Source organism: Pongo pygmaeus, chromosome 1, assembly GCF_028885625.2.
Source record: "Pongo pygmaeus isolate AG05252 chromosome 1, NHGRI_mPonPyg2-v2.0_pri, whole genome shotgun sequence".
Lineage (NCBI taxonomy): Eukaryota > Metazoa > Chordata > Mammalia > Primates > Hominidae > Pongo > Pongo pygmaeus.
Window position 1 is genome coordinate 160185660 of NC_072373.2, and position 21978 is coordinate 160207637.

The window sequence follows — 21978 nt, forward strand, 5'->3', positions numbered from 1 at the left end:
TTGAATTTTTTTCTAACCTTTGTTACTGTAGGAGATAGTATTTTTCTAATTAATATTGTCAACAAGATGTTCATTTCTTACCTTGTCAGAAGGTTTGAATGGATTTCCTTGTCCACTAATTCCACCACTGATACTAAATCCAAGGCCAGGATTCTTTTCTATTCTCACACAAAACTATGTAAAAAAGATATAAAAAGGTAAGTAAATAGTTATCAAAGCTAAATATTTTCAAATAACTGTATTTCAGTAGAAAAGATTCACATTTCACTTGATTTCTTAGGGTTAGCCTATGTTGACTTGATACACAAAAGACAATATAAACTTTGACAAAATGTTTAATGTTTCTATATGCATCAGTTATGATGGAAACTAGCTTGAAATTATCTGGGCAAGAAGATATTAGCAAGTACTTATTTGTTACCATTTACAGGACTAAATTTTGATTAGCCATTTTTAAAAGTTAAAAGTCTTATAAACACTTAAAATACTATGCATTATCTTAGCTATCAACCATAAATGCACATGTATTCAGGTTGATTAGAAAGGACTGTCTGAATAAGTGAAACAAAACTTTAAAATGTAGAGTGAAAGAAAATATGGCTATTTAAATAAATTGTGCCTGCTTTGTAGTAGAGTAGAATAATTCATCTCCTTGTTAGATAATTCTTTGTTTAGGAATATTAGATCTTTTAGTTGAGGAAGTAGCCACAGCTTGTATGAGGGTAAAAAAAAAGGAAAAATGAAACGCTCAGTGAAGTTTCAAGTCTAGCAGCAGCTCCTGGAGTAGGAGTTAGGAACCTTAGAAGAAAGGAGAGAATAGTGTGATGAGGTGTAGTTAAAGAAAGAGGTCAACAATATGGAGACATTGCTAGGGAAAGAGAATGGCCAATACGCAACACAAGGGCAAACATTCTAATGTTCTGTTATATTACCACCCCAACATCCCAAATCATCAATGAAAGTCTATTAAACATGACTTTTGTTTTATAGTAGTATGGGGGAATGACAGCATTAGGAGTAGGGTTCGCCTTGGGATAAGGCTGTAGTAAAAATGATAGCAATAACAGAAGTTAATAAAAAGAGTGTAGATCAAGAACTCAGCAGAAATGACATCAGTGCCAGGGATGACCTAGAGAAACTCTAACAAACATAAGAATTCCTGGAGACCCTGAGCAGGAGATGTGTGTGTGGGCTATGGTAAAAATGTTAGTTCCCCAGGTAAAGTGGGACAGGGTGATCCCAGATAATTGAAAGATTTCGGACCAAGAGGCAGTATACATTGGTTACATAAAGAAAAAACACTTTGTAACTTTATTTTTTATTATTTATTTATTTATTTTAGTGACAAGGTCTTACTCTGTCACCCAGGCTGTAATGTAGCGTTGCAATCAGTTCACTTGAACTCCTGGGCTCAAAGTATCCTCCTGCCTCAGCCTCCCAACTAGCTGAGACTTACAGGTGTATGCCACCATGCCTGAATAATTTTAATTTGTTTCTTTTTCTAGAGATAGAGTCTTGCTGTGTTGCCTGGGCTAGTCTTGAACTCCTGTCCTCAAGTGATTCTCCCACCTTGGCCTCCCAAAGCACTGGGATCGCAGGTGTGAGCCACTGTGCCCAACTCTTTTACAACTTTTAAGTACAGAGTAAGTATTAGGTGAACCAAGTGTTACCAAAGTTTACCAGGCAAAAGATTAATAAAGAGTTAAGAAAAAAACATAAGATGACACACTTTGGCATATATTTTGTATTTACATAGCTACATACTGGAAGAGTTCTTAAACGTGATTGTAAACATTTGCTTTCTTAAGTAGCCCATTTTTACCCCCAGAATTCTTGCTTAGCCTATTAATTTGTTTATGGCAAATGTAAATGCCCAAAACACTCTTTACATTTTTATTGTGAGCTATCTTCAATCCCTACCTCTTAGTTCAAGGCAAACTGAGTCCTATTTCTGACTTAATTAGCACATATTGTCACTGGAACCTGGATAAATTAGGTTTGTCTGTTTAATAATCCTATACTTAATTCACTGTCATATTTCATAATAGTAAATATAATGTTTAAATATTAGATAGTTTATGGCTACACAAAGATGAAAACTATGCACTAATGTGATTTTTATGTAGTCATTACTGAATAGTTTCTAAATTATGAGTAAATGTACTATAAGTACTGTCCCTTATTTTATTTTAAAGATGTGTAATTATAACTTTTCCTTCCACTGAGCTAGATTTGTTAAAACTAGTTATCATAGGTGGTAGAATTTACAGTTTATAATACTTTGCATTTTTATATTGATCCTAGTTTATGAATATAAACTTATAATAGCCTGATGTAGCTGAAAGAAATATTTTAGCTTTATTCAGTATGCTAGTTGATCTCTTTGTTATTATTTATTACAAAATGAGAAGAAAGCAACTAATATGATGAAAATATTTTTCTTTTGTGTTTTTCAATGTTTCTATGCATTTCCAATTACATTATTTAAAATTGGCGTTATATCTTTCTAATGTGAACATTTCATATTGCCACAACATAATATGTAGAAGGTATATGCACTTCTGGCTTTCTCCAGGCCACTTTAAAACTCAAAGGAAACAAATGTAACAGGTTTAATTTACAAAGTAAATTGCTGAGAGTAGTTTCCAGTTGTTCTCTTTCAAGGTAGTGACTATATCTATTTTATATTATTGTAAATCTGGAAGGCACTAAAAATCTAAGAGAAATTTCACATGTGCCAAGTGTATGAAGAACTGCTTTAATATTTTTTAATAATAGAAATAATAATGACACTGTAGTTTTATAAATGTGACAAACAAACATAAATTCTGATCTGAGGCTAGACTGCTCTTGGGCATGCTAAGGTATGGCTAATAGGTTGTATTGTGACTACTGGGTCTCATAAAGCATGTCAGAGAGAGTATTCCTCTCACATATAAGTAGTTCCACCTGCCTGCTAAGGCCCAAAGAAGCCATAAAATGTAAGAGGACAGAATACCTTACATCCAGGAAGCAGTCTGAAACTAAAGAGGATCAGCAAAGAGGAAATGCAGTGTTCTAGTAAAAGATTAGGTCTAGGAAGCTAATAAATAGCTTATTTAATGAGAACCATTATTTTAATTTTCTTTAATTAATTTATTTTTTTTGAGATAAGGTGTTGTTGCTGTTTCTCAGGCTGGAGTGCAGTGGTGTAATTTTGGCTCACTGCAGCCTCTGCCTCCCATCTCAGTCTTTGGAGTAGCTGGGACTACAGGCATGTGTCACCATGCTTGGCTAATTTTTAAATTTTCTTTGTAGAGATGAGGTCTTGAACTCTTGGGGCCAAGTAATTCTCCCACCTCAGCCTTCCAAAGTGCTTGGATTATAGTCGTGAGCCACCACGCCAGCCTCAGTTTTCTTTTAAGAGACTGGTTTTAAAGAATGAATGGTTTGGCTGAAAACATATGCAGTAGTAGTGCAATCAATGGTCTTTCAGAGTCTGCTTCCATAATTCTACTTTACTTGATAACTTCTGGTCTGTGTTAATCTTACTCTAATTACAATACTGGGTCTTATTTTGGAAAGGCTCTTTTGATAAAATGGATTGTTACAAAAATTAGCTTGGCATGGTAGTGCACACCTATAGTCCTAGATACTCAGGAGGCTGAGGCAGGAGGATCACTTGAGACCAGGAGTTTGATGCTGCAGTGAGCTATGATTGTGCCACTGCATTCCAGCCAGGGCGAGCCCTCTCACTAAAATAAATAAATAAATAAGTAAATAAATGGATAAATAAATAAATAAATAAATAAATAAGAATAAAGGCTAAAATTCTCCCTGCCTTCCTTAATAAAAAGGATATGATGACTCCTTGTTAAAATACATGATGAGTTTTAGAAGGAATGTCAGTTATTCAAAGAGTACCTCAATTATCAGTGACTTTGAAATAAACTACTCTGGAAAACTGTCATAGCTTTGAAAATAAAAACTGTTGCCAAAATAATGATTTATGACTTTATTCCACAAATATTTATTGATTCCCTACTAAGTACCAGGCAGATAAAAATATCCTTGTCCTCAAAGAACTTACATTCTAATGAGGAAGATAGATAGCAAACATAAACAACAAATAAGTAATTTCAGATAGTGGGATGAGCTGTGGAAAACAGCAGGAAAGGTAGTAGAGAGTAATTGAAATGGAGTGAGGAGTTATTCTACTTATTTATTTATTTTAAGCTTATTCTTGCCTCAGGAAAGAGCTATTTTCTATAGAGTAGGTAAAAAAAAACCCTCTCTGAGTATGTCACATTTGAGCAGAAATGTGAATGATGCCAAAGATCAAACAATGAACAATAAGAAAAATGAAACACTATCCCAAGCAAAGGGAACAGCAATTATAAATGCCCTAAAGATGGATTGTTCTTTATAACGTCAAGAAACAACATAGATCAGTTTAATAGAATAGAGACTCCAGAAATAAATCCTAACATTTATAGTCAGATGATTTTGACAAAGGGTTCAAGGTAATTCACTTGGAGAAAGAAGAGTCTTTCAATAAATGGTGCTGGGACAAGATACCCACATGCCGAAGAATAAATCTGTACTCATATCTCACACCATACACAAAAGTTATGTAAAGTAGACCAGAGGCTGAAACATAAGACCTAGATTATAAAACTCTTTGATGAAAATAAAAAAGGAGTAAAGTTCATCACCTTAGATTAGGCAATGATTCTTAAATATGAAACCAAAGACGATATAAGAGATTGATACGTTGGACTTCATAAAAACTAAAAACTTTTGTGCTTCAAAGAAGACCATCAAAAAGTGAAAAGAAAACCCACAGAATGAGAGAACATATTTGCAAATGATATATCTGATTAGGGTTGTATATCCAGAATATACAGATAACTTTTACAATCCAATAATAAAAAGACATCCAAATTTAAAAATAGGCAAAATTTTTTAAAGACATTTCTCCAAAGAAGATATATAAACATTCAAAAAGTATATGAAAATATACTCAATATCATTAGTCATTAGAGAAATGTAAATCAAAATAACAATGAGATACTAATGAACAGGATGACTATAGTACAAAAGACAAACAATAATAAGTACTGGTAAGGATGTGGAAAAAGTGGAACCCACATTCATTGCTGTTCAGAATTAATATGTTGTAACGACTTTTAGAAAATAATTTGGCAGTTCCTCAAAACGCTAAACATGATTACCATATGACTCAGCAATTTCACCTCTATGTATCTACCCAAGAAAAATGAAAACATATATCTCCACACAAATTTGTACATTAATGTTCATAGCAGCATTATTCTTAATAGCCAAAAAGTAGAAACAACCCAAATGTCCATCAACCATCAACTGATAAATGCATAAGCAAAATGTGGTATATCCATACAATGGAATATCATTTAGCAATGACAAAGAATGAAATACTGATACATGCTACATTCAGTTCCTCATGCTAAGTGAAATAAGCAAATCACAAAAATACATGTATTGTATGATCCTATTCATATTAATTGTCCAGAATAGGCAAATATATAGAGACAGAAAGTAGATGAGTGGTTGTCTAGGGCTGGAGGGAGTATGGAAAGTGACTGCTCAAGGATGCAAAGTTTCTTTTTGAATGATGAAAACGTTGTAAAGTTAGATTATAGTGATAGTTACACAACTGTACAAATGTAATGAAAACAATAAATTATACACTTTAAGCAGGTGAACTTTATTGTATATAAATTATATCAATAAAGCCGTTAAAAAACAAGGTCATCATGACAGAGCTAAGGAAAGAATAGAAGGAGAGGAAGGTGGGGCCAGATCTGCAGGGACACTATGCCATAGTAAGGATTTAAAATTTATTCAGAAATTTTGAAAGCCACTAGAGCATTTTAAGAGGAAGAATGGTGTAATGTAATTTACGTTTATTAAAAAAGATCACTTTAGTAGTGGAGAATAGACAAAAGGAGGTAAACTGGAAGAAGAGAAAGCAATATGGAAGCTTTTGAAGTAGTCAGGGGTGACGTTACGGCCAACTAAGATGGTAGCTGTGTGGGTGGTGAGAAGTGGTGGGTTCAAGACACACCTTGATAAAATTGCTGTGGATTGAGTGTAGGCTGTGAGGAAGGGGAATCAAGGATGTTTGGTCATATCAAAAGGGTGATAGGCCATTAACTGAAATGGGGAAGTAGGTTTGGTAGAGTTAGCAGCAAGGAAGTGATTTTTTAAAACCATGCTAAAGAAACTGTTTGCAGATGACATGATGGTATATCTAGAAAACCCCATTGTCTCAGCCCAAAATCTCCTTAAGCTGATAAGCAACTTCAGCAAAGTCTCAGGATACAAAATCAATGTACAAAAATCACAAGCATTCTTATACAACAAGAACAGACAAACAGAGAGCCAAATCATGAGTGAACTCCCACTCACTATTGCTTCAAAGAGAATAAAATACCTAGGAATCCAACTTACAAGGGATGTGAAGGACCTCTTCAAGGAGAACTACAAACCACTGCTCAATGAAATAAAAGAGGATACAAACAAATGGAAGAACATTCCATGCTCATGAGTAGGAAGGATCAATATCGTGAAAATGGCCATACTGTCCAAGGTAATTTATAGATTCAATGCCATCCCCATCAAACTACCAATGACTTTCTTCACAGAATTGGAAAAAACTACTTTAAAGTTCATATGGAACCAAAAAAAGAGCCCACATCGCCAAGTCAATCCTAAGCCAAAAGAACAAAGCTGGAGGCATCATGCTACCTGACTTCAAACTATACTACAAGGCTACAGTAACCAAAACAGCATGGTACTGGTACCAAAACAGAGATATAGATCAATGGAACACAACAGAGACCTCAGAAATAATGCTGCCTATGTACAACTATCTGATCTTTGACAACCCTGAGAAAAACAAGAAATGGGGAAAGGATTCCCTATTTAATAAATGGTGCTGGGAAAACTGGCTAGCCATACGTAGAAAGCTGAAACTGGATCCCTTCCTTACACCTTATACAAAAATTAATTCAAGATGGATTAAAGACTTAAACGTTAGACCTAAAACCATAAAAATCCTAGAAGAAAACCTAGGCATTACCATTCAGGACATAGGCATGGGCAAGGACTTCATGTCTAAAACACCAAAAGCAATGGCAACAAAAGCCAAAATTGACAAATGGGATCTCATTAAACTAAAGAGCTTCTGCACAGCAAAAGAAACTACCATCAGAGTGAAGAGGCAACCTACAAAATGGGAGAAAATTTTCACAACCTACTCATCTGACAAAGGGCTAATATCCAGAATCTACAATGAACTCAAACTAATTTACAAGAAAAAAACAAACAACCCCATCAAAAAGTGGGCGAAGGACATGAACAGATACTTCTCAAAAGAAGACATTTATGCAGCCAAAAAACACATGAAAAAATGCTCACCATCACTGGCCATCAGAGAAATGCAAATCAAAACCACAATGAGATACCATCTCACACCAGTTAGAATGGCAATCATTAAAAAGTCAGGAAACAACAGGTGCTGGAGAGGATGTGGAGAAATAGGAACACTTTTACACTGTTGGTGGGACTGTAAACTAGTTCAACCATTGTGGAAGTCAGTGGGGCGATTCCTCAGGGATCTAGAACTAGAAATACCATTTGACCCAGCCATCCTATTACTGGGTATATACCCAAAGGATTATAAATCATGCTGCTATAAAGACACATGCACACGTATGTTTATTGCGGCACTATTCACAATAGCAAAGACTTGGAACCAAGCCAAACGTCCAACAATGATAGACTGGATTAAGAAAATGTGGCACATATACACCATGGAATACTATGCAGCCATAAAAAATGATGAGTTCATGTCCTTTGTAGGGACATGGATGAAATTGGAAATCATCATTCTCAGTAAACTATCGCAAGAACAAAAAACCAAACACTGCATGTTCTCTCTCATAGGTGGGAATTGAACAATGAGAACACATGGACACAGGAAGGGGAACGTCACACTCCGGGGACTGTTGTGGGGTGGGGGGAGGGGGGAGGGATAGCTTTAGGAGATATACCTAATGCTAAATGATGAGTTAATGGGTGCAGCACACCAGCATGGCACGTGTATACATATGTAACTAACCTGCACATTGTGCACATGTACCCTAAAACTTAAAGTATAATAATAATACAATAAAATAAAAAAAAAAAGAAACTCATCAGACATCCAGGTTGAGATGTCAACAAGTAGCTAATTGCATATAAACTTCTGGAGTGAAGGAGAGAGACGAAGGCTGGGGATACAAATTTTGGAGAAAAAGGTCAAACTACATGGCTGAGAGGTCAAATGAGATGAGGATGGAGATTTGACGACAGGACTTGACAAAAGCAGAAAGAATGCTTCATGGTATGTAAATTAAGCTTAAAATTAAAGTTACTGCTACTTTTAGCTCCTGGTTTTATGAGTTATTATATAACAGCAGTTTTATGATAAAGAGTGCTATGCAATAATAAGCTATTATAATTTTTCATTTTGACTTACATTATGTGCATTACTTAGCCATACAAAATACACATAAAACTTCTCTGCATTTTCCAAAATTTCTAGTAAGCCCATGAAATAGGCTCAAAAAGGAAACAGTGATTATAAAAATGTATACATGTTAATATTCAAGGATAATTAAAATATTTTTTGAAATACAAATTCTTCTATATTCAAATCTTTTCCTGTTGTGAATGAAAGATTCAAATCCAGCTAAAATTCCTAGTTAAATCTTTCAAAAAGATGTACTGGTCAGCTGGGTGCAATGGCTCACGCCTGTAATCCCAGAGCTTTCAGAGGCTGAGGTGGGTGGATCACTTGAGCCCAGGAGTTTGAGACCAGCCCAGCCAACATGGTGAAACTCCATCTCTACTAAAAATACCAAAATTAGCTGGGTGTGGTTGAGCATGCTGTAATCCCAGCTACTCGGGAGGCTGAGGCAGGAGAATCGCTTGAATCTAGGAGGTGGAGGCTGTGGTGAGATTGCTCCACTGCACACCAGCCTGGGTGACAGAGGCTTTGTCTCAAAAAAAAAAAAAAAAAAAAAAGAAGATGTACTGGTATCAAGATTGACTAATAAAATCCCCTGATGTAGCATTTTCTAGGTCTTTCAGAAAAAATTAGCTGATTCTGTATGTATCTAGGAAACAGAAACTCAAATGCATTTTTAGTCTGGAAATAAATTTTAAAGATTAGTCATTTCACTTCCTTCATTTTGGACTCAAGGAAACCAACAAGATAATATGTATTTAGTGCAACACTGAAATAAATCTTTTTATTCCCACTGCAATGTTTACTGCATTCTACCATATGACTGCACACAACTTATAAAGTCAATTGATAGAATTTCTGATGTTGAATTACACATTCTCTGTGTCAAACTATGAATTACGAATTCAGAACAGAAGCATTATTTTGATGACTGGAGAATAAAATTCTATGGGGGAAATATTCACAAATAGCAATTCTTTAAGTGGGACAGGATAAGGCACAGGATGTCCCTGAAATAACTTGAGTAAGTAACATAGATTAAAACTACATTAATACCTATTTTACAAATACCTTTATTGAACTATTCCCTTTTAATTAAAAATTTATAATTTAAATAAAACAAATATCTCCAAATGTTTCTTCTTACACCACTCAGCAGAATGTAGTTTTCTTCACCTGCACACAATAAAAGAAGTCCTCACCTGGAACTCTTGAGTGCTCTTTGGGCAGTTGACGAGAGAATCTAATCTAAAGAGATGTCTGAAATCCTGTCTCTGAGCTAACTGTTTTATGGATTCCACATAATATTAAGTATTAAAATGATTTCTTGCAGGATAGACTACCGCATCTCCTTGTGAGTATGTTTTGGAACTTTTTTTCCCTTAAATATGATGGATGCATATCATTTTTTATAACTCCCTGAGGCTGATTCTAATGTGAGCTTACAAGTTCTCTTTCAGGCACAAACTTCAGTTTGCATGTATACTTGCAGGCACTGGCAGGAGACAGCCATGGAGCTCCTGCTATTCTGATGTGTTAGGTTGGTTGGGCTCCTGCCATTTTGATATGTTAGGGAGGTCCTCTTGTCCAGGGCAGACATGGAGTGAAGGGTATATTTTTCCATCGTTTCACTCTTCCAATGTGAATTTACTCTTGACTCGTGTGCTTGGCTACTCTTGACTTTTCCACCGTTTCACTCTTCCAGTGTCAATTTACTCTTGACATGTGACGCAGGCTGCAGCATGTAATGTGGTAGACTCTTGAGACTGGATTTTAATCCCAGCCCAGCGTCTAAATTGTGTGACCACAGGCAAGACATTTAACTTATCTTAGTCTTAGTTTTGTAGTCTATAAAATGGAAACTGCTCTACCTATATCACAGCATTATCAATTAAATTAAATCAGTGAATACATAAAAGGGTTTTGAAAGGTTTGAAGCATCATGCTGATGTTTTTCCTTATTATTTCTGCTTTGGCATCTATATTATCTACTTATTTAAATATACTGTGTCTTGTATTATACATTTGCAAAAGGGAGATACAAAGCTGATGTTAGTTTCTTTTAAAAATATCCAACAGCTTATGGGCAACTTATGTATGCTTTTAAATAGTGATATTCTCAATATATTATTCAGCTGATAAATTGTTGAGCTATAGAATATCTAAAGCATTGCTCCTCAACCTTGGCTACATAATAGAATCACCTTGGGGAGTTTTCAAAAGTCTCACTGACCGGGTCACATGCAGACTACTAAAATCAGTTTATCTAGGGATGAGAGCAAGACATCACTGTTTTTTAAAGCCCCTCAACAGATTCTGCAGCTGCGGTTAAGAACAATTTATATAGAGCATTACCATATTGTGAAGGGGAGGATAAGGTGGATGGGATCTTTAAGCTTCTTCAGTTATACTGGGACACAAAGGAGAGATCTAATAGGATGAATATTCGGATGAAGGGTTTTCCATGTGGAATGGGAGTCAAACCTTCACTTTCTGGCTGTTTTATTCAGTTCACTACTTAATACAACTCTGACTCTTACCCTGTATTATGTTTGTAAGTAATCTAAACGGTTTATGCATTAAAATCTCCTTTTCAAGTAAAATCCCCTGATAATGAACTTCAGGTGACATGCACATGGTTTTTGCTACAGATATTATTTGAAGTCAGATTTATAGTCTACAGAAATTAATACATTGAATCTGGGTAACATTTTATAGTTGAAACATAACTTCCATATATTTAATTTAAACCTAGAGTTGAAAACAGACTTGATACTCATTATTTCTGAAAAATAAATGTGAAAATAAGTGCATTAAACCAGAAGTTTAGGTTTCTAGAATTCTTGAATATTTTGTCCTTTTTATTGTGATAGGTGAAGTTTAGATGGTTTTATCACTGAAGGGGAGCCTCAAAGCTTACTAAATGCTTCTTTATGGCTAAACAAAGTTCAATACTCCACTTACGTAACAAATGACACTCATTCTAATTCATTCAATGTCATCAGTTTTGGCATTTATTATATATGTTCATTTCCACATGGAACTTACTTTAATCAGGTTAAAAATACACTAGTTCTTTGGGTGACATTAAGGGATATAGAGGTATGTTTTCATTAATAATAAAAGTTTCCATTTGTTCAGTAGCTTTTTCTTTTCAAAGCAATTGGAAGTATTCATGTGAGTTCACTTAAACACTCCATAAGGCAGTTCTATAACTCTGAGTTATAGTTCAGGCAGGTTTAGTTAATGTCATTTGACAGAGAGGGCATTGAGATCATGTGGTGAATTTTACAGTAAGATTAGGACACAGGACTTGGATTGGGGTCAGAAAAAAACCTGACTTAAAATTCCAGCTTGGCCAATTACACTTTCCATAAATTATTTTCTCTCTGCCTTGGTTTCTTCACTTGTAAAAAGAAAATAAGATTATTATGAGGATTAAATAAAACAGTATATGTAAGCAGGACCAGTTATATAATTAGTTGGGCCTGATGCAAAATGAAAAAGTGGGCTCCTTGATCAACAATTATTAAGAATTACAAGATGGTGACAGCAGGGCATTAATCCAAATGTGGGGCCCTTTTAAGTGCAGGACCTTATGCAACTCTACAGGTCACATGCCTCCGAGGCCAGACCTGTGTGTGAGAAATAGAGTGTAAAACACATAGCAGGTGCTTAAGATATGGTAACTGCTGTCCCTTTCTTTGCTATTTTCATTCAGATTTCCTTTCCCTGAATCAAAAAATGTGTATTCACTGTAATCAGATTTTGTTTTACCTGTAGTATTTCAATAAGTGACTACTGTTTAAAGTTTCCAAGCTTTACTTTAACAGAAAGTATTGTGTTTTATTATACTGAGTAGACTTTCTTTGTACCACATTTATTGTGTCTCCTTGCTCTTAAAAATGCTGAATAATTTAGGTTTTTTCCATATTGTACCTGACCAAATTTACCATTGTTGTTAGGTAATTTAAGTTGAACTTTGCTTTTCTTTTTATGGCTCTTTTATAGCACCACTAGAAATGTCTTATTAAAATAGACTGTTTTGATTTATATGCCCCAAATCTACATTAGAAATTTTATGTTACCTCACTGCTCTTTGCACTTAAATCACTACTCCATAATTTTCATGTGAATCTCCATAAAGTCTTTACATGTTTTAAATGTTCTTCTCCATTTTTTTCCTGGTTAAATTTGGAATAAAAGTCTTCTTTTAAAACACACAGCCACATACACTTATTAAAAAGGTCTGAATTTTCAAAAGAAATATAACTTAGGAAAGTAAAACACACATGAAATAGTTTCATTATGAGAGTGAAATATATAACCTTTCAGCCTCTTTTAATGTTTCTTGGTTTGTTTTTCTATCTGTAGATGAAGGAGGCTGGGACTGATAATCATTTAAGTTTCTTCAAATATTTGAATTCTTAAAATATTCTATTTCTACTGTTTTCTGTTTCTATACCCTCAGTGCTAAGCTTACGGGGAGAGAGAGAGAGAGAGAGAGAGTGTGTGTGTGTGTGTGTGTGTGTGTGTATGTAGAACTGTATTATTTGACTCTCACAAATTCTTTTTGAATGTTGTTGGTGGGTAGCAATGTCCTCATTTGATCAGGAGAGAAACAGAGGCTCAGGAAGAGTTAACAACTTGGTCAAGGACAAGTGGCTAATAAACGTAAACATGAAACTAGAACTCCAAATTCTGAGACCTAGTCCTAGTATCTCTTTCTTGAACACTAAGCTAAATGAAGTGGAGAGGTTAGAAAAAGAAAAAGAGATGAAAGAAATCAGGGTAGTAGTCAGTGGTGTGCTGGAAAATATTTAATAAACAGCTGGTTGGGGTTGGGAGAGTGCCCTAATTCGGAGTGTTTGCTGATGTTCCTGGTATAATTTTTCCCACAACTTCAACCTATTAATATGATGTCATTGAAAGTGTCGTTGGGAAGAGGAGCACATGACAATGTGCCACTATGAGCTGGCCAATTGTGAAAACAGCTTTAAGAAACTGACTCAAGATTCATAACGGGATGAGAGGTAGCATAGTTTGGGGACCAGAACTGGTTGTTTAAATGCCTTTAGGCTTTCTTTCACTCCAAAGTCTTTTTTATTGATACATAATGATATTTGTATATATTCATGGGGTGCATGTGATATTTTGTTACATGCACAGAACGTGTAATCAAGTCAAGGCATTTAGGATACCTATCACCACAAGCATTTATCATTTCTCTATGTTGAGAGCATTCCAAGTCCTCACTTCTAGCTATTTTGAAATGTACAATACATCCAAAACCATTTCAGCCTGAAACCAAGGCAGAAAAAACTGGGACACCGAAAGGTGTTATATTTAAGTCCCTTCCTTAACATATAGGCAGTTCTACAATTCTAAGTTATAGTTCAGACAGGTTTAAGCATTCAAGTGAATGCTTAAATTTTATCTCTCAGTTTGAAATGTACTTGATGTTATCAAGCTGTGAATGAAAACATTTGAGAGCTACTATAAATACATTTTTCTGAAATAATCATAATGTTCTAAACTCAATACATGTGTAAACTTTAAAACTTAGTAATCCTCTTACTAGCCAAACTTTATATAATTTACATTTTTTTGGGGAAATAGTATTAAAATAGCCTTTAAATTTAGGGTGTTCAGAATAACTGCATGCTAACACTAAACCTACTTTTCAATGTAGGCGAAAACAGATAGCATTAATCTCAGTGCGTTTTCAAATGCATTGATTCTGGGAGGAAAAAACCATGTAGCTATTAATAAGAATAACTAAATCAGAGAACTGGTTTGAGTTATGATACTTGTGGGCAAGTAATATCTATGAACAATTTTTTAACCTCCTAAGATGCCTTTGGTAAAGCATAATTTAAAATTGTATTACCTTTTAGGAGTATCTGGAGAATTAAAAACCCCATATCATTATCTGATTAAAGGCACCTGTCTGGTTTATGATACCTTAAATTCAACACTTGACCTAGATTAAGGCAGGAGAGGGAGAAAATTATCTTTACAACGTACCTATGATTCTGAGAATGATTAGTATGTAATCTAGACTTCAAGAAGGATATTAAGAAATAGAGGAGATGTTTAAAGCCCTTGGAATCCAAATGATAAATGGCTCTTAACAATATAAAGGGAAAATCTGGAGAATGAAGTTAATTTTGATATGTTTAGAAAGTCAGGTGGGGTGATACGTAAAACTTTGATAAGTAATAATAAAATGAAGCTTTTATAGACCATATTAAAAGTTAGAAAAGTCAGTAGGAATGTTGCCTATCTATCTGAATAATGACATAAGAGAAATTAACTTTAAGAGTGTATTAAGATCTTAATGTTTTACTTTCTAAGATTAATATAGTTCAATAGATGCAATCCCATTCAGTTTTCCAGTCCTAAGGAACTAAAACAGATTCTACAATGGAAAAGCAAATCCTAATTTTAGATAGGTTTGAAGAGCGCAATTCTTTTTGCTACATGGCATTTATCAGTAACTTTTGAAGCATGTCAGAAACATTTCCCTTCTAACTGTTCTTTATAATTATCTTCATAGCAAAGCTTTATCTCTGCACCATTCAACAATCAGAAGATAGGACTTTTAAAAGATATTCCCACAGATGGGGGAAATAATATAGTTTACTTTCACACTGAAGGTTTCATCAGAGGACTTGGTAAATATACCTGATCCATTGAAGTCCTTTATAACGTTCAAAATCTGTACTGTAGAGCTAAATTGGAGTTAGGAGTGGGTAGGAGAGGGTGTAGGATAGTACTGGAAAAACTATTCTGCCCCATCAATTTTTCCTTTTGTAAAATGGGTATTTTACCAACCATAAATTCCTATATGTTGTAGTCCTTAACCACTGGAAAGAATGATAAAATCCCCACAAAGAGGGCCCTACCCCATTCAACATGGTGATGGCATTGTGTCCTGGACCACATTAATGAGGGAAGGCAAACCATGGATTCTTTGGACTTTTCTTTCCTGAAAATTTTTCAGTAATAAAGAAACACTTCTCACCTGCTCTGGATATCCATCTATACTCCTTTGCCCTTTAGTTTGAATTAAGCACCGTCCAGGCTGAGGTCCCCGGGTGGCCTGTGAAGAGGGGATCTGAATAGGCAATGGTGACTGAAATTGCTGGATGGTCACTTTGTTTATATTTCCTTCATATGGCTGCTGCTCCCGGCTGCGATGCTGAAGGCTTTGGGACCCCATCAATGTCTGGATGTGGCTGCCTGCCTGTGGAGAAGATAATCTGTCAGGCAAAGATTCATGGTGCTGAAAGGATGTGATTAAAGTAGAAAGCACGTACAGAATACCTCTCTGGTAAAGCGGCACCATTTGGGCTCTCAGCCATGGCCGGAAAGGATAATGAAGAAACAGTAAGGGTCTGCCTACTGTGGTTTGTGAAAATGTTAATATTGGAGCAAGGTCACATTAAATACATTCATAGTCATCTGCTGGCTTGCCAGAGATAATTTTAACCTCACTTTAAAGGAACAAAATTCAGTTTGAAAAATCTCAGGAAGAAAATTAAGTCTCAACTTAAAAATAAAGGGGAGCTGTATCTGGTATTTCATCTTGAAATATACCAGAGAGAGACAGAGAGATGTTAATATATGTAACACCATCGGGAAAATGATGGAAACAGTTTTCTGATCCTGAAGCAAGTAAGTTTGTTCAGATGAGTAAAACCAATATTTATCAATTATCACCATTATTCAAATACAGCCTTTGAAATCTCTAAGTTACATTAAAAATTAATAATGTGATAAATTCCTGTGGGGGCACTAGCTATGGAACCGTCTTCAAAATGAGCTCTCCCTGCAGAAGATCATCTAGTCATGAGCTTTCAGACAGATTAATCAGTACCCTTTATTTAAAATGATAATGATCATTTCTGAATTCTTAAAGGTGGAGGAGAGAGGGTATGCTTGCTGCGGTCTCTCATCTTTAAATGATATGATCATACCTGTACTTCTTTGTTGACTCCTGTTTTCTCACCTTCATTTTAGCACCAGCTCCTTGCGTCATTCTATCTGATGTCTTTTCTACCAACCAAGCAAGCAGTTTTGTGTGTGAGCTGGTAAGCCAGAATATGCCTTTCTAAACTGAAAATGGTTTAACATGGAGGTCTAACATAGAAAATGAATGCTGATCATGAATAATTTTAAACATATATTTTAGTGCTGTGCTTAGTACTTCACCCATTACTATTGAAAGATGTGGGGATTTATTTCCTGAATTCATTTTCTTTCCTCTTGATCTTTTAAGGATAGGTGACTTGAATTCAAAAGTGAATTTCATCTTTGAATTCATTAGCTAGGAAAGCTTGTGAAATGTCCTGACTAATCAAGATTTTTGATTACTATGAAAGCGTTAGATTGGAGTAATAAAAAGATAATTACTAAATAAGTATTCATGGAAGAGATTAAATTTAATTATTTTCAAGTTTTTAAAGAAGAGCAACATAAAAAACACTACAGTGATAAAGAAAAATCATTTGCAGAGGAAAAATATATTGCTGGATTTCAAATAAGAGACAATTTCAAAAGAAAATATTAAAAATTATTATTTGGCAATATGTAAGGCAAAATAAACAACCATTTGATTATATTTTAGATGTCCAATTGATGGTCTTGGTATAATTTACAATTGTTTACATTTGAAAACCGTAAAGATATCTCAGATATGAGAAATGGGAGGAAAAGATGCAAAAAAGGGCTTCAGCCTATACCAGCACAATGTGAAATCAATTATCAATCCAACTCTGTCCAACGCATATCCAGTGATTACAGATCTATAACCTTATAAATACAACTAAGATAATCTCATAAAGGGCAAATCTGCATTTCTCTGTTGTATCTATTCCTTTCTCAGAAATCTTAATGAAGATATTACAGACTTTTCAGCCATTCTAGAAGATTGAACACCCTTGTGGTCGAGTTTTTCCTTATTGCGAATTCAACTCTTGCTTGCTGCCATGGAATATCTTTTCTTTTTTTTCCAGAGGGTGTAAGTTGCATTGTGTTCTTTTGTTTGGAGGAGAGGGCATCCAAGATAAGCTCAGTATCACATTTTGATCTGCTGTAATTTTTTTTTTTTTTTTTTTGGCAACGGAGTCTTTTTTCTGTTGCCCAGGCTGGAGTGCAGTGGCACAATCTTGGTGCACTGCATCCTCCGTCTCCCAGGTCCAAGTGATTCTCCTGCCTCAGCCTCCCAAGTAGCTGGGATTACAGGCCTGCATCACCATGCCCAGCTAATTATTTGTATTTTTAGTAGAGACAGGGTTTCACCATGTTGGCCAGGTTGGTCTTGAACTCCTGACCTTAAGTGATCCACCGGCCTCAGCCTCTCAAAGTGCTGGGATTACAGGCTGGAGTCACAGTGACTGGCCTGTGCTGCTGTATTCTGAATGAACTCACTGGCATGCCCAGTTACATAGCTAGAGAAAATGATTTCAGGAGTCAGAGGAGCCGGGGGTGGAACTATCTGACTGAGGGTGACTGGCCTGGCTACTGATAAATCAATTGATTTTTAAGTTTATGTCTGCTTCCACTGGCAGAATATTCATGGGTCTTCAGTCAGTGCTTGAACCAGCAGAAGTGACAACTGGCAGTTTAACTGAAAGTGATCATATAGATAAGCAAAGCATTTTTCCACCCAGACAAACTTAGAAGGATCCAGAACATAGCTTGGTTCCATGAAATATAATCTACATGAGAAAACTAATAACTGCTTATGGATTACTTTGTTGATCAGAGTATTATACTACTAGTCTATTCAAGGGTGAAAAGCTAATGCTATATATTGGAGAACTATAGTAGCCTTTGTTATTGGAATTGAATTTTAATTTTTATTTTTAGAGACTCTGTCTCTAAAAGAGACTCTTACTCTGTCGCCCGGGCTGGAGTACAGTGGTGTGATCAGAGCTCACTGCAGCCTTGAACTCCCGGTGTAATAGCCTTCAGACTTACTTTTCGGGTGTATTTTTTCTTCTGATAGGACAGGATGTGAGCTCAAGATTATGCTGATTTTGAACTCTTTGAGAGCAAGCATCATATTCCACTTACAGTTTTTAATGACTGACATAGTAACTGGCATTTAATAAATAATAGCTACCACCCAAACACTCAGTGTAAATGTGCTAAAACACCATATACATATTACCTCTTTAAACTTCACAATAGCGTTAAGAGGTAATTTTTATTATCCAATTTTGCTGAGGACAAAACTAACAGTGGAAGAGGTTAAGTAAATTTCCCAAGTAATACAACTAGTAACCTGACAGGACCATCATTTGAACCAAGTCTGTCTATCAAAGATCATTCTTTTAAACACTACATTATACTGCCACCCTTTCCCCGCAAATTGACACCCACCCTCATTAGTTGAACCATGAATTGAAAAGGAACCATGAAAAGGAACAAAAGGATCAAGTTGTTGAGAGAGCATATATTATTCAATTTCTTTAGCAGCTCTTTAATTTGCCAAAAGGCAATTCCCTACTTAGTGAATTAGGTCTATCATCTGTTTTAGATGTTGTGCATGTGAGTTCGAGCTTTATAGTTAAGCAAATAGGATGATGCTTTTGTATTTAGTAATCTATTACTATGAAGTAATTAAGCTCATGCTCGTAGATGGCTTGGCAAAACAAACAATGGGCATGAAGAGAACATGCTATAAAGTCATTCTGTTTGCAGCAGCAGCAGCAGTTTTTTGTCTCTCTTGGGCTATAGGCTGTGATGAATGATGTTGGGGAATGACAGCTGTAGAAAGCAAAGAATTAACACACTTTTAAAAATAAAGTTAAACAAACGTAAATGACAAGACATCTAGAGGGACAATAATGGTTCAGAAGGACTGTAAAGAGGAAGTTGTTTTTGACTGGCACAAAGGCTTGAGAAAAGTAATAAGGATGTTCATGATGAAGTTCAAAGAACAGATGAAAATGTAGAAAATGTAAGAGACTAGACTTATTCATGCAGAGTTAGCTATGAGAACACTGACTCATACTGAAGGGGAATTTGAACATGAAGGTTTCTGTAAAGCCTGTGCTACACATTTTGAATAGTAAAAGGAAATAGAGAAGATTTGACATTTGTTTGGAACTTTCAAGGGGAGGTTGGTTGTAAAAAATAACATGTATTTGAGGAGAATAGTGATGGAATATGTTGTTTTGAAGTTGACCCCCTAAAAAACTGTCAAAGTTTACAGGGAAAACTCTAATATCTATAAGACTCAAGAAAATATTTATGTCAAAAGCCACAGAAAAGAATTGTTGATTTGATAGCAAATGGCACTGTTCATGCAAAATTCATCCCACAGCGAATCAGGCTTATTATGTGAAAGCTGGAAGTATTTGGGAGGTTTTGTACAATATAAAAGACATGGCTTTATCACTGTAAAAATGATTTGGTTTACACTGGTCTTTTAAAACAGAGTGTTAGACTAAGAAGTATATTATGTTACTCAATTTGGTCATCTGTTTTATTACCCATCTTGGCTCTTGAACCACCTGGGCTTGCTTCCAAAAATCAAACACCGCCTTAAAAGATTACAATTTACGCCACTGAGAATGCTCAAAAGAACACAATTCATTCTCTAAAATTAAATCCAAAAGAGTTCTTAAAATGTTTGGAAGCAGAATCGTCTCCAAAGGATAACTTACTTACTGATTTTGAGGAATTAGCACTTGTATAAACAAGTCAGTATCAGTAATTTTATAAAACAACAATAACAACAAAAACCCAGTCCTATTACTTTCTACTCACATCATGTTTTCTGTGGCACCCCCATTTTTTTTAAATGCAGGTTAGTTGTTAAAAATCAGGCCAGTAGGACACCTGCTTCCAGGTAGATGGGGTAGATATATTTTGCCCTATTTCTTCCATTAAGTACAACTAAAAAACCTTGGGCATTACACATAAATAAATGCAAGAAGACTATAATAATAAAGAGAAGGCAGACTAGCTAGGGACGTGGTGAACAAGTCACAGCATGGTAGTAAGTTCTTTGGGCTTATTTTTGTGTCATATATCACAGACTTGGAGCTGAAGAAGCAGACAATCTGAAAATGCCAATAGGTATAAACAATGCTTCAACAAAAGCCTATTCTCTAACCAATGGATAGGAAAGATGCAGTCTAACAAGACAGAATGCTTTTAGACAATAACTCCTCCACTACAGCTGAACACCATTAAAAAAAACTGTAGCCCCACCCCAAACAATGCCAGCAAAAGCCAAGTGTTGAGCCTAGACTTCTACCCTTGTGAGGATGTCACAAGGCATACAAACACTTCTGCTAGAGTGGTGTTAGAGAAGGCAAGTAGGTGCACAGCATTCATTCCCATCAACTAGTAATAAGCCCCTCTTCTCTGGTGGTGTCAGTGGTGACCACACAAGGAGCTTGGACTTCCACTCCTACTCAGCAGTAATGAAGCACCATTCACCTGACTAATGAGGTGGTGTCAGAGAAGGCCTAGTAGAGAGTCAAGACTTTCCCTATCATCCAGTGGTAATGATGCTACCCCCACCAAGTGGAGACCATGTGGGGAGATGAAACTTCCATCCTCACTTAGCAATGATGAGAAGCCTTTACCTCAACTGTCACTGGGAGCTGAATTGGAAAATTGGACTTCTACCTTTACCTGACCATAAGAAGGCAGCACCCCACCCTTCCCCCAACCGGAGTGGTGTCAGAGAAAGGCAGCTAAAACAGAAGCTTTAAGTAAGATACAGAGCTTTATAACATAATATAAAAGTGCCCAAGTTTTAATTAAAAAATCACTCATCATACCAAGAATCAGGAAGATCTCGAACCAAATAAAAAAAGACAATCCATAGATGCTCATACTGAGAGGACAAAGATGTTAGACTTATCATACTTTTAAGGCAGCCACTTAAAAATGCTTCCATGATCAATTACGCATACACACTTGAAACAAATGAAAAACTAGAAACCATCAGCAAAGAAATATAAAGTCTCAGCAAAGATCCTAGGCATTGTAGCTCAACCCTATAACCCCAGCACTTTGGGAAGCCGAGGCAGGTGGGTCAGTTGAGGCCAGGAGTTCAAGACCAGCCTGGGCAACATGGCAAAACCCTGTCTTTTTAAGAAATACAAATAATTAGCCAGGTGTGGTGATGTGTGCCTGTAGTCCCAGCTACTTGGGAGGCTGAGATGGGAGGATCACCTGAGCTCAGGAGGTCCAGGCTGCAATGAGCTCTGAGCACATCACTGCACTTTAGCCTGGAAGACAGAGTGAGACCATGTTAATAAAAAATATATAAAAATTTAAAAAAGTCTCAGCAAAGAAACAGAAGATATAAAGAAGAAACAAATGGAGATTTTAGAGCTGAAAAATACAATAACAAATCAAAAACTCAGTCAGTGAATAGGTTTAACAGCAGACAGTAGAAAACAGAGGAAAGA

The 21978-nt window shown here is 35.7% G+C and overlaps 1 protein-coding gene across 1 annotated transcript in view; it reads right to left on the reverse strand.

The window, feature by feature from the left end:
- The window catches only part of LRRC7 (leucine rich repeat containing 7), a 572997-nt gene that overhangs the window by 59982 nt on the left and 491037 nt on the right, over positions 1–21978 (reverse strand). The window contains exons 24-25 of the mRNA XM_054482958.2: positions 15561–15782; positions 82–174 (exon numbers count right to left, since the gene is read on the reverse strand). Coding sequence (XP_054338933.1) covers positions 82–174; positions 15561–15782 — 315 coding nt within the window. The remainder of the gene's footprint in view (positions 1–81; positions 175–15560; positions 15783–21978) is intronic.